The sequence below is a fragment of the Lemur catta genome, chromosome 15 (assembly GCF_020740605.2).
Source record: "Lemur catta isolate mLemCat1 chromosome 15, mLemCat1.pri, whole genome shotgun sequence".
NCBI classification, from domain to species: Eukaryota; Metazoa; Chordata; class Mammalia; order Primates; family Lemuridae; genus Lemur; species Lemur catta.
The window spans coordinates 21071521-21084781 of NC_059142.1; the positions used below are offsets into that span (position 1 = coordinate 21071521).

Sequence of the window (13261 nt, forward strand, 5' to 3'; positions counted from 1 at the left end):
AGGCCTAGAGAAGCTGAGATACTTGTCCACGGTCACAGAGCTAGAAAGTGGTAGAAGTGGGATTTAAATTCAAGCAGTCTAGCTCCAGACTAGAACTTAATCTTTCTGCTTGTACTTAGCATTTTATATTAGATACCTTTTGTGTCATCATATAGTCTACCTCAGTCATTTTTAATTCCTGCATACTGGTTTCTGTGTGAGTATCCCATAATGTATCTTTTCCCCTACTGGTATACTTTTAGGTTTTTCTTTCCAGAGGCTAATATAAATAATGCTGCAATGAATGTTCTTGCACGTATAGTCTTGTATATTTAGGCAAAATTACTTCATTTTAAAATATTCATGCTTATGTCAAAATATTTTACTATTTAGATGATTCACTATGGAGTGCTTAAAAACTATCAGTATACCATAACTTCCCTCAACAACCATTTTAACATAAAGTCTAAGGAGATATCTGTATTCTACGAATTATTTTTATTAACATACATTTTCTTACGGCAGCTGGTTGAAAGACTGGAAAAGAAGAGCTGAATTGGAAGAAAGACAAAATTCGAAGGGAAAAAGAGATGAGAAACAGGAAGGTATTTTGAGTCATTTTTTTTCCCCATTCAAGGAACATTTTTAGAGTTAGATTAGCTAAAAATTTTTATAAAATTTCTTACTTGGACCAGGCCTAGCAGCCTGTAATCCCAGCTATGCTGACAGCTGAGGCAGGAAGATCGCTTGAAGTCAGGAGTTTAAGACCAGCCTGGGCAACATAGCAAGATCCTATCTCTAAAAAAAATTTAAAAAGTCATCTGGATGTGGTGGCATGCTCCTGTAGTCCCAGCTACTCCGGAGGCTGAGGTAGGACAATCACTTGAGCCCAGGAGTTCGAGGCTGCAGTGAACTATAATTGTGCCACTGTACTCCAGCCTGGGCAACAGAGTGAAACTCCATCTCTAAAAAATTAAAAAAAGCCAGGCGCAGTGGCTCACGCCTATAATTCTAGCACTCTAGGAGGCCAAGGTGGGAGGATCGCTCGAGGTCAGGAGTTCGAGACCAACCTAAGCAAGAGCAAGACCCCATCTCTACTAAAAATAGAAAGAAATGATCTGGACAGCTAAAAATATATATAGAAAAAAATTAGCTGGGCATGGTGGCACATGCCTGTAGTTCCAGCTTCTTGGGAGGCTGAGGCAGAAGGACTGCTTAAGCCCAGGAGTTCGAGGTTGCTGTGAGCTAGGCTGACGCCACAACACTCTAGCCCAGGCAACAGAGTGAGACTCTGTCTCAAAAAATAAAAAAATAAAAAATAAAAAAAATAAAAAATTTCTTAATTGGCCATGTTATAATTGATTTTCTACTTTTTATAAATTCAGCATTTATTGGCAAGAAGTTTGTGATACTTAATTATTGGGTTTCATGAAGTAGAATTTCTGCCTAAGCAATTATGCATTTTATATGCATTTGAATAATTTTTCAGATTTGTCGGCTAGCATAGACTTTAAAGGCAGTTCAGATGATGAAGAAGAGAGTCGCCTTTGCAATACTGTTCTTATAACAGGGCCAACAGGAGTGGGAAAAACTGCTGCAGTGTATGCTTGTGCTCAGGAGCTTGGATTTAAGGTTAGTAATAGCTACGATGAAACAATGAATGTTAACATAATTACCCTTGAATTAAAAGAAAACATAAACCATTCTGCCTTTTGTTCTTATGTTCTTCTTTTAGATATTTGAAGTGAATGCCTCTTCCCAGCGCAGTGGTAGACAAATTCTATCTCAGCTGAAGGAAGCTACTCAGTCCCATCAAGTAGACAAGCAAGGTGTAAACTCACAAAAACCTTGTTTTTTTAATAGCTACAACATAGGCAAGTCACCAAGTAAGTAAATTATTTTCCCTAAGCCATAACCTTTTGAAAAAAAAAAAAATCTAAGTAAATAATTTTAATTATCAGCATTCTGTCATTCGCTTTTTATCTTCTATAAATACACATGCTTTTCCCCCAGACTATTTTTAAAACAAATCTGACGACCATAATATTATTTCACACATATATACTTTAATAAGTCTCTATATGATAAGGGCTTTTTAAAAAGCATAAGTACAATATCATAATCAGACCCAACAAAATTAACGGTATGCATTAATATCATCTAATACAGTCTACTGTCAGTTTTCTGTTGTTTTAAATGGTTTGTTCAAATCAGGATCCAAACAAAGTCCATATTTTACATTTGATTAATGTCTCTTAAATTTATTTTAATCTCTCTAACAATTCCCTCACCTTTCTTTTTGTGTCATTTGTTGAAGAACCTGAGTCATTTATAGAATTTCTATATTCTATAGAATTCAGTGTTATAGAATTTCTCACATTCTGGATTTGCCTGATAATTATATCCTCATGGTATCAGTTAACAGATTCCTCTTCCCTATATTTCTTGTAAACTGGTAGGTAGAGCATGGGCTTCATTAGATTCAGGTTCTGTTTTGGGGCTAGCATGCCTGCATAGGCAGGCTGTGTACTTTTCCAAGTCTTTTTTTTTTTTTTTTATTTCAGCTCTTCATGGGGGTACAAAAGCTCAGGTTATATACATTGTCCATGTCCCGCCCATCCCTCTGAGTCAGAGTCTCAAGCGCGTCCATTCTCCAGACAGTGCGCCTGGCACTCACCATGTAGTCATACCTCCATCCCCTCCCCCCACCCCACCTCCCCACCTCCCCGGGTCTGCACCTTCAAGCATGACCATTCCCCAGACGGTGCGCAACACACTCATCATGTAGGCATACACCCATCCCCTCTCCCCACCCCCCCATCCCAGTCTGATATCCAATTGGTATCCTTCCCCGATGCGCATTTAGGTGATGATCAGGGAAACCAGTTTTCTGGTGAGTACATGTGATGCTTGTGTTTCCATTCTTTGGATACTTCACTTAATATAATGGGTTCCAACTCTCTCCAGGAGAACCAAAGAGATGTCGTATCACTGTTATTTCTTATAGCTGAATAATACTCCATGGTATACATATACCACAGTTTACTAATCCATTCGTGGATTGATGGACACTTGGGTTGTTTACACATCTTTGCGATTGTGAATTGTGCTGCTATAAACATTCAGGTACAGGTGTCTTTGTTATAGAATGACTTTTGTTCTGCTGGGTATATGCCCAATAATGGGATTGCTGGATCGAATGGTAGGTCTACTTGAATCTGTTTAAGGTATCTCCATAATGCTTTCCACAGGGGTTGCACTAGTTTGCATTCCCACCAGCAGTGTATGAGTGTTCCTGTCTCTCCGCATCCACACCAACATGTTTTGTTGTTTTTTTTTTTTTGAGACAGAGTCTCTGTCTCCCAGGCTAGAGTGCAGTGGCATCGTCATAGCTCACTGCAACCTTGAACTGCTGGGCTCAAATGATTCTCCTGCCTCAGCCTCCCAAGTATGTGGGACTACAGGTGTGTACTACCACACTCAGCTAATTTTTTAAATATTTTGTAGAGATAGGGTCTCACTATGTTGCCCAGGCTGGTCTCAGCCAGGCTGTGTACTTTCTATGACATCATAGCAGGAAACACAGCCCACTTTTAGTGATACTAAGGTTTGTTGATGAGTTCAAGTGTTTTCATTCTGACTTGTCCATTATAAAGTTCCGCCATCACTCTCTTATTTAATGGTAATTAGCAACCACTAGTGATCTGGGTCTAGCAGACTTATTATTCATTAGGGATTAAAAAATGATGATTTTCTAATTCTTTAAGCCTTTTTGCATTTATTAGAATTCTAAGAAGCACTAGCCCTCATCAACCATTTGGATACTTTGTAATATAATCTGTAGGCACAAGAAATGCTTCATTCTTTATTTGTGAGTTCTTAAAGTAATGCTGTCCTAGCCACCTTGAAAAGTTGACCAGTGGGTTTTTGTGGTTTTATTTTTTTTAGTATTATTATGAACTCATGGATTTGTATATATTTAATGTTTTAATCCTTTGTGTCCATTATTCTTTGCTGATTTTAAGATTTTCTCTTCATTACTGGTTTTATGAAATTTGATTATGATGTGCCTTGGTGTAGTTTTCATCATGTTTTTTGTGCTTGGGGTTTGTTATGCTTCTTGGATATATGGGTTTATAATTTTCATCAACTTTGGGAAAATTTCAACCATTATTTCTGGTTTTATTTTTTCTGTCCTAATCATCTCTGTGGTCAACTCCAGTTATAGGCGTTTTAGACTACTTGAAGCTGTCTCAGAGCTCACTGATGCTTTGTTCACTTTTTCTGTCTTTTTACTCTTTGTATTTCAGTTTGAGATAGTTATTATTACTGTTTATTCAAGTTCACATATCTTTTGCAATATCTAGTATGCTGTCAGTGCCATCCAATGTAGTTTTCATTTCTAGAAATTTGATTTGGGTCCTTTTTATATCTTTTGTTTTTCTCCTTACCATGTGCCCAGTCTTTCCTCTAGGTTTTATATGTGGAATACATTTATAACTATTTTGGCTAGGCGTGGTGGCTCACACCTCTAATCCCAGCACTTTAGGAGTTGGGAGGATCAACTGAGGTTAGGAGTTCAAGAGCAGCCTGGGCAACATAGTGAGAACCTGTCTCTAAAAATAAAAAAACAAATTTAGCTGGGTGTGGTGGTACGTGCCGGTGGTCCTAGTTACTCAGGAGGCTGAGGCAGGAGGATTGCTTGGGCCCAGGAGTCGGAGGTTACAGTGAGCTATGTTGACACCACTGCACTCCAGCCTGGGTAATAAAGCAAGACCCTGTCTCTAAAACAAAAGAAAAAACCCCAAAAAACTATTTTAATGCTTTTGTCTACTGATTCTATCATCTGTGTCATTTGTAAGTTGGTGTTTCAATTGATTGATGTTTCCCCCCCTCATACGGTTTGAATTTTTCTGCTTCTTTGGATGTCTGATAATTTTGATTGCACGTCAGACTTTGTACAGTTTACCTTGTTGGGTGCTAGGTATTTCTGTATTCCTGTAATTATTTTTTTCTTTTCTTTTAGCCAGGGATACTGTGTTGAGAATTTTTAAAAACTTTTTTCTTTTTCATCTCTAACTATTCTTCAACTTTTTTTCCAGGATGCAGTTAAGTTACCTGGAAACAGTTTATTCTTTTCAGGTCTTTTAAGCTGTATTAAGCAAGACAGTGGCAGCATTTAGTCTAGGGCTAATTTTGCCTCACTACTTAAGCAAAACGTTTCTGAGTACTCTATCCCAGTACCCCATTAATTATGTTGTTTGCCCATCTGCTGTCTGGTGGAAAGAGGAAGTATTCCCAGCTTTCTGTGAGCCTCAGAGATTGTTTCCTCTGATACTTCAGTGATGAGTACTCAATTTTATTTTTCCTTAGAGACACAGTCTTGATCTATTGCCTAGGCTGGAGTATGGTGGTGCAATCATAGCTCACTGCTTCCTCGAACTCCTGGACTCAAGTGATCCTCCCGCCTCAGCCTCCCAAGTAGCTGTTACTATAGGCATGCACCACTATGGCTGGCTAATATTTAAAATTTTTTGTAGAGGTGGAGGTCTTGCTATGTTGCCCAGGCTGAGCATGTATTATTTAAAACCAATCTTTGAACTGATACCAGTCCCTGATCAAGCAGTATTTGGTCAATGTCAAAATAAGAAAAATGAGGACAAAATAGTGTTTTTTATAAATTGAAATCATTCAATATAAAGAAATCTTTTTGTATTTTAAGATTTTGCCTCTCTTACCCATGATGTTGAAATGTCCTATATTAATGAAATGATGGTGATGTCTATGATAACTTTTTCAAACTCAAAAATTTCAGTAAGTTTATTGAACACTGCTAATAATATGAAAGGGTATGATAAGATCTGGGGAGACAGAGGGTACAGAAAGAGAACTGGACACAGTTATGGAACTGTGAATGTAAGATGGTATGGGAGGAAGATCCTGCTCTGAGACTATACAATAATTAGGACATGTAAGGACTAAATCATGGTACTTAGAGGGGGAAAAAGGAAATATGCTCTAGAAAAATGCCCTGGGGCATCTGGAGAGTACGGATCAATTATTTATTTTTGAATTTTATGTCCATTCTCTAAAGCATCTCTAGAAATACATATTATTTGCTTGCAGTATCAATTTAGGTAAAAAAAAAAAAAGGAACAGAAATTTACTATAGGGCTAAGTTGAAGATGGATAGCAAAATTCTGTTATGTTCTCAGTGTATACTGTTTTACCATTTTTCCTCCTGCTTCTTCTGACTAAGGAGATATAGAAAGAGTCTGTGGAGAGAGTGTGAACATTACTTGCTATAAGAATGTGTATTTCTTTGGAAAAGAGTGTCTTTTCCAAATGACTGATTTAACTTTCTGTGCTGATAGAATAAATACAACACAATAATACTTGAATGTACAGAGTATTTAAATGAAAGAATGAAAGAAAATATCTATGTCTTTGATCTTTAACTGGTAAGAGTAGAAATACAGAGTGTGGGTAAGTCAATCTTGCCACCTGTATAATTTTTAGAATATTTATTTTTAAATGCAATTTGTTTTTGGCAGAAAAATTAAGCTCCCCTAAGAAAGTTATTACATCACCAAGAAAACTTCCACCATCACCCAAAAGTAGTGGACCAAAGCGTGTACTTCCACCTAAAACGCTAGCAAATTATTTTAAAGTATCTTCCAAACCAAAAAATAATGGAGAAATAGAAGCACTTCTAGAAAATAATAAAGGTAAGACATTAAGTTGACAAAATAAATTTTACACATTTAAATATCAATGACCCTGACACATAAAAATATGAACATATTTTATGAGTTCCTATTGCTATTTGTTAAACCTCAGCTACACTGAAGGTCTACATATGGAAGTTTTAATATTTTCTTTTAGTTTTGATAATGGATTTCAATTTGAGCTTATGCTGTAGAAATATCCAGGGCCTTATTAAAAGTTGATTTTACCTAAAATATTAATATTTTATTTATGCAGGAGTCAAAAAGTTTTTTGAACAGAAACAAATTACTGAGATTAAATCTACAAGTGCAACTAATTTAAATGTCAAAGAATTTGGATCTGAGGAACCCAGCAAGAAAAATGCAACATCTCTTATTCTTTTTGAGGAGGTAGGGTCACAGAAGTACGCATTCATGATATTTCATGATAAAAACTTTTTAAAAGATTACTATAGGTTTTCTTATAAAGAAGCGCAAAATAGCTAAGAAAGTCAGTAATACTTCCATCTATTTGAAATTAAAGCAAATGAAGCCATCAACTCTAGAATTTTTGAGGAAGATGATGAATGCAATTCATGGTTACTAATTATTCAATGATTATAGAAGTTATTCTGATTCATACTTCCCCAGTTACAGGTGGCTGTATATATTTATTTTTAATGTTTGATATTTGATTATTTTAAAATTCATTTACAGTGTAAGACATTGTAAGCTTTTAGCATGGGCTGAATTCACACTGTTCATAAATTCACAAATTTTGTCTCTAGCAGACATATAGTATATCTACTATGTATACATAACTGATATCCAGTGTATTGTTACTCATTATGTTAATATTCTAATAAACGGTTTGTAGGTTGATGTAATTTTTGATGAAGACGCTGGGTTTTTGAATGCAATCAAAACATTCATGGCAACAACTAAACGACCTGTAATCCTTACTACAAGTGGTAAGTAACAATGATTTTAATACAATTAATTATTTTTGGTTAAAAATATTTGATAAAAGCTTCTAATTTTAGTTAGAAATGTTCCTTTAAAAGTCAGCCAATTAAGTCTTTTTTTCTAAAATGAGGAAGTGCCTAGATATTTTTGAAACAGTTATTCAAATTTGCAATTGATTTGCAGCCTTGAGTTATAAAATTAATATATTACCTCACAAATAGCAATGACTTTTTAAAAATGGATACTACCTTGGGTCTCTATGTTGGGTATTAGATATTTAGGAAGCTGAGAACAGCTTAGAATGCAGATAGAAAGACTTATGGACTAGCTAGTAAAGGTATTTTTTGTTAGGGAAAATATCAGATTCTTCTCCTTGCCTCTTTATCATACCTGTAATTAGATCACCAAACCTCACGGAGTGGTCAAGATTTTTTATGGAACGCAACCTTTCAGCAGTTCCTTAATATTGAGTTTAACCATTCCTTACTCCCTGATCACACTCTTATATAGATTATTGCATATTTTAGCTAAAGTAAACCATCATCAGCCTAACAGAATCAATCTGCCTTCTCAAGAATTAGCATTGGGTGGGACACGGTGGCTCACACCTGTAGTCCTAGCACTCTGGGAGGCTGAAAGGAAAAGAGAAGATTGCTTGAGGCCAGGAGTGCGAGACCAGCCTGAGCAAGAGTGAGACCCTGTCTCTACTAAAAATAGAAAGAAATCAGCTGAGCAACTAAAAATATATAGAAAAAATTAGCCGGGCATGGTGGCGCATGCCTGTAGTCCCAGCTACTCGGGAGGCTGAGACAAAAGGATCGCTTGAGCCCAGGAGTTTGAGGTTGCTGTGAGCTAGGCTGACACCATGGCACTCTAGCCCGGGCAACAGAGTGAGACTCTGTCTCAAAAGAAAAAAAAAAAAAGAATTAGCATTGGATGTTTAATTTTAAAAACTCAATTTCTTTTTTAAAAATTATAGATATTTATATTGTAATGTATTAATATTTTTCATTATAAATATTGATGAGGCTAGCCCTGCTATGTATTTATATAGGAAAATGTGTTTGTGTTAGACTGCACTTACAAAGTAATGGTGCATTTGATAGTATTATACTCTAAATTTTGATAAAAATCTTATTAATCACAAGTTAGGTGGTAGTTTAATCAAAACATCACAGTTACTTTCGATCAAGATAGAAAATTAGTTCCTTGAAGATTTATAATTTGCAAAGTATTGTATTTTTTATTACTGATGAACTGCAATTTTCATGGAAAAGTATAACTGGAAAAAGTTATTTAGTGGTCTTAAAGTTTAAAAAACGTTTTCTTGTGTGTACAGATCCAACATTTAGTTTAACATTTGATGGTTGCTTTGAAGAAATCAATTTCAGTACTCCTTCCCTGGTAAGTTTTGAATTTTGATTATCATAAATTACATATAATAATTATTTAAAAGGTGGTTTATTATTTTTTCTTTTTTTTGAATCTGTAACTGGTTGTGAGATTTATTATTAAATTTAATTATAATTTTAAAATGTGGTTGTTAAAGATATGTTCAAATTTTTAAGTTTTAGGAAACTTGTTATTGCTTCTTTTATTTTAAAAGTGATTTTTTTGAAATATGTAAATTTTCATTAGACTCTAGTGGTTTTTTGTTTTGTTTTGTTTGTTTGTTTGGGTTTGTTTTTGTGAGACAGAGTCTCACTCTGTTGCCCGGCCTAGAGTGCCATGGTGTTAGCCTAGCTCACAGCAACCTCAAACTCCTGAGCTTAAGCAATCCTCTTGCCTCAGCCTCCTGAATAGCTAGGACTACAGATATGCACCACCACACCTGGCTAATTTTTTCTACTTTTAGTTGTCCAGCTAATTTCTACTTTTAGTAGCGATGGGGTCTTGCTCTTGATGAGTCTGGTCTCGAACTCCTGACCTCAAGCAAACCTCCCACCTTAGCCTCCCAGAGTGCCAGGATTACAGGCGTGAGCTACTGCACCTGGCGAGTCATTTTAACTTTAGCCACTGTAGTGGTATTCATCTGTGTGCATGTGTGTTTGCTTTATTGAAATATAATTTACATACAGTAAAGCTCACTCGAAGTATATGGGTCAATTTTGACAAATGTAGATAAAACATGTCTATCAAGATATAGAACATTTTTATTACCTCAGAAAGTTCTCTCTTGCCCCATTATGTTTAGTCCCTTGCCATAACCCTTAACCCGTGGCAACTACCAGTCTGTTTTCTATCACTATAGTGTTGCTCATTGTGGAATTTAATGTAAATGGAATGTTATAATATGTAGTATTTTGTGTTTACTCATCAAGAAGCCTTTTTAGATTCATTCATGTTATATGTGTTAGTTGTTCTTTTGAGCTATATTCCATTGTATAGATATATCTCAATACGTTTATTCATTCACCTATTGATAGATATTTGGGTTATTCCTAGCTACTATAAATAAAGCTGCCATGAATGTTCATATTAAAACTCTTTGTTTGGACATATGTTTCTGTTTCTCTTACTGAACTACTTAAAGGTGGAATTGTTGGCCCATTTAACATTATAAAGCCTGGCAAACTTATCTAAAGTTTTCTAGTATTTTGCATTCCTACCAGCAATGTATAAGAGTCCAATTGTTTCACATACTTGGAGATGTCTATTAAAAACATGTTGTCCATCTTACTAATTATATATTGGTATCTCACTGTGGTTTTAATTTTTATTTCCTTAATGACTTAGAATGTTGAGCATCTTTTCAAATGTCCATTTATCATCCACATCTCTTCTTTGGTAAAGTGTCTTTTCAAATCTTTTGCCCGTTTTTGTTTTTGGTGTGTGTTTTTTTGCCCATTTATTAAATTAGTTGTCTTCTTATTGAGTTGTGGCAGTTTTTTATATAATCTGGATACAAGTTTGTATTATATAAGCATTTTATAAATGATTTCTGCCAATTTGTGGCTTCCTTTTCATTTTCTTTAAATTCTGAAGAGTAAAATTTTTTATTTTAATGAAGTTCACTTTACCAAGTTTTTCTTTTATGGTTTGTGGTTTTTGATCCAATTTAAGAAATCTTTACCAAACTGAAGCTTACAAAGAGTTTGTCTTAGAAGTTTTGTACTTTTAATTCTTAAATTTAGGTCTGTAATCTGTTTGGAGTTAAGTTTCGTATGCAATGAGTTAAGATATATTCATTTGTTTTCCTTATAGATACTCAGTTTTTCAAGGACTACAGTATTTGTTGAAAAGACTTTTTTCTATTGAATTACTTTGCAGTTGTGTCAAAAATTAAGACTATATGTGAGTCTTGTTCTATTTATTTTTGTGAAAATATGACACTATCTTGATCACTATACCCTATAGGCAAGTCTTGAAATCAAGTAGTGTAAGTCATTTAACTTTGTTGTTTTGCAAATTTTTTTTGGCTATTGTAGGTATTATTCATTTCTCTATTAATTTTAGAAATATCTTGTCAATTTTTGTAGTTTATTCTGATATTTTGTTGGAATCACATTGAATTTATAGATCAATTTTGGGAAAACTGATATTTAACAATGTTGAGTGTTCTGATTCATGAAAATAATTTACTTTTTTGGAAGGGTTAACTTCTTTCATAAATGTTTTATAGTTTTCTTTGTACAGACCTTGCACATATTTTGTTAAAATTAGTCCTAATTATTTAATGTTTTTTGATGGTATTGTAAATGGTATTTTAAAATTTTAGTTTCCTTTTTTTTTTTTTTTTTGAGACAGAGTCTCACTCTGTTGCCCGGGCTAGGGTGAGTGCCGTGGCATCAGCCTAGCTCACAGCAACCTCAAACTCCTGGGCTTAAGCGATCCTCCTGCCTCAGCCTCCCGAGTAGCTGGGACTACAGGCATGCGCCACCATGCCTGGCTAATTTTTTCTATGTATTTTTAGTTGTCCAGCTAATTTCTTTCTATTTTTAGTAAAGACGGGGTCTCGCTCTTGCTCAGGCTGGTCTCGAGCTCCTGAGCTCAAACGATCCACCCACCTCAGCCTCCCAGAGTGCTGGGATTATAGGCGTGAGCCACTGCGCCCGGCCTTAAAATTTTAATTTCCAATTATTTCTTTCTGTGTATATATATATACAGTTGATTTTTGTGTATTGATTTTGAATGTTATGACCTTGCCAAATTAATTTATTAGTTCTAATAGTAGATTCCTTAGGATTTTTTACATTGATTGTCATGTTGATTAAAAACACTTATTTTTTTCTTTCCAGTGTGTATTTTGCTGTTGTTAGGTAGAGTGTTCTATAAATATCAATTAGAAAAGTTGCTTGTAAAATCTTTTATATCCCTACAGATTGTCTTTTCTTTTGGGGGTGGGGGTAATATATCAATCATGTTTATTTATTTTTGTTGTGGTAAGAACATATAACATGAAATCTACCCTTTTGACAAATTTCTAAGTGCATAATACAGTATTATTAACAGTAGGCACAACACTGTACAGCAGTTCTCTAGAACTTATCTTGCATAAATAACTAAAATGTTTTGCCCATTGAACAGCAACTCTCCATTTCTTCCTCCCCTCAGCCTCTAGCAACTACCATTCTACTTTCTGTTTCAATGAGTTTGACCATTTTAGATACCCCATATGTGTGGACTCATCCAGTATTTGTCCTTCTGTGACTGGCTTATTTCACTTAGCATAATATTCTCAGAATTCATCCATGTTCTTTTTTTTTTTTTTGAGACAGAGTCTCACTTTATTGCCCGGGCTAGAGTGAGTCCCGTGGCATCAGCCTAGCTCACAGCAACCTCAAACTCCTGGGCTTAAGCGATCCTACTGCCTCAGCCTCCCGAGTAGCTGGGACTACAGACATGCGCCACCATGCCCGGCTAATTTTTATGTATATATATTTTTAGTTGGCCAGATAATTTCTTTCTATTTTTAGTAGAGACGGGGTCTCGCTCTTGCTCAGGCTGGTCTCGAACTCCTGACCTCGAGCGATCCTCCCGCCTCGGCCTCCCACAGTGCTAGGATTACAGGCGTGAGCCACCGCGCCCGGCCTTCATGTTCTGACATATGGCAGAATTTTCTTCTCTTTTAAGACTGATCAATATTCCCTTGTATATGTCTACCACATTTTCTTTATCCATTTATCTGTTGATGGATATTTAGGTTGTTTCCATAGTTTAGCTATTATAAATAATGCTGAATGAACATGAGAGTGCAAGTATGTCTTCAAGGTCCTGATTTCAATTCTTTTGGATATATACCCAGAAGTGGCCTTGCTGGATCACACAGTAGTTCTATTTGTAATTTTTTGAGGATCCTCCATACTGGCTTCACCATTTTACATTCCCACCAACACCAAATTTGCGTAAGGGTTCAAATTTTTCTGTGTCCTTGCCAACACTTGTTATCTTTTGGGGTTTTTTTGATAATAGCCATCAAACAAAATTACCAACCTTTGGCTAGACTAAAAAAAAGAGAAGACTCAAATAAAATCAGAAATAAAAAAGGAGGCATTAAAACTGATGCTACAGATTTCAAAAGGATTATAAGAGACTACTGTGAATAATTACTTGCCAACAGATTGGGTAGGCTAGAAGAAATGGATAAATTCTTAGAAACCTACCAAGAC

At 35.4% G+C, this 13261-nt stretch overlaps 1 protein-coding gene across 1 annotated transcript in view; it reads left to right on the forward strand.

Annotated features, from left to right (window-relative positions):
* ATAD5 (ATPase family AAA domain containing 5) overlaps positions 1–13261 on the forward strand; it is a 46373-nt gene that overhangs the window by 23463 nt on the left and 9649 nt on the right. Inside the window, exons 12-18 of the mRNA XM_045525436.1 lie at positions 505–584; positions 1469–1611; positions 1715–1865; positions 6534–6707; positions 6964–7097; positions 7564–7657; positions 8992–9056. Coding sequence (XP_045381392.1) covers positions 505–584; positions 1469–1611; positions 1715–1865; positions 6534–6707; positions 6964–7097; positions 7564–7657; positions 8992–9056 — 841 coding nt within the window. The remainder of the gene's footprint in view (positions 1–504; positions 585–1468; positions 1612–1714; positions 1866–6533; positions 6708–6963; positions 7098–7563; positions 7658–8991; positions 9057–13261) is intronic.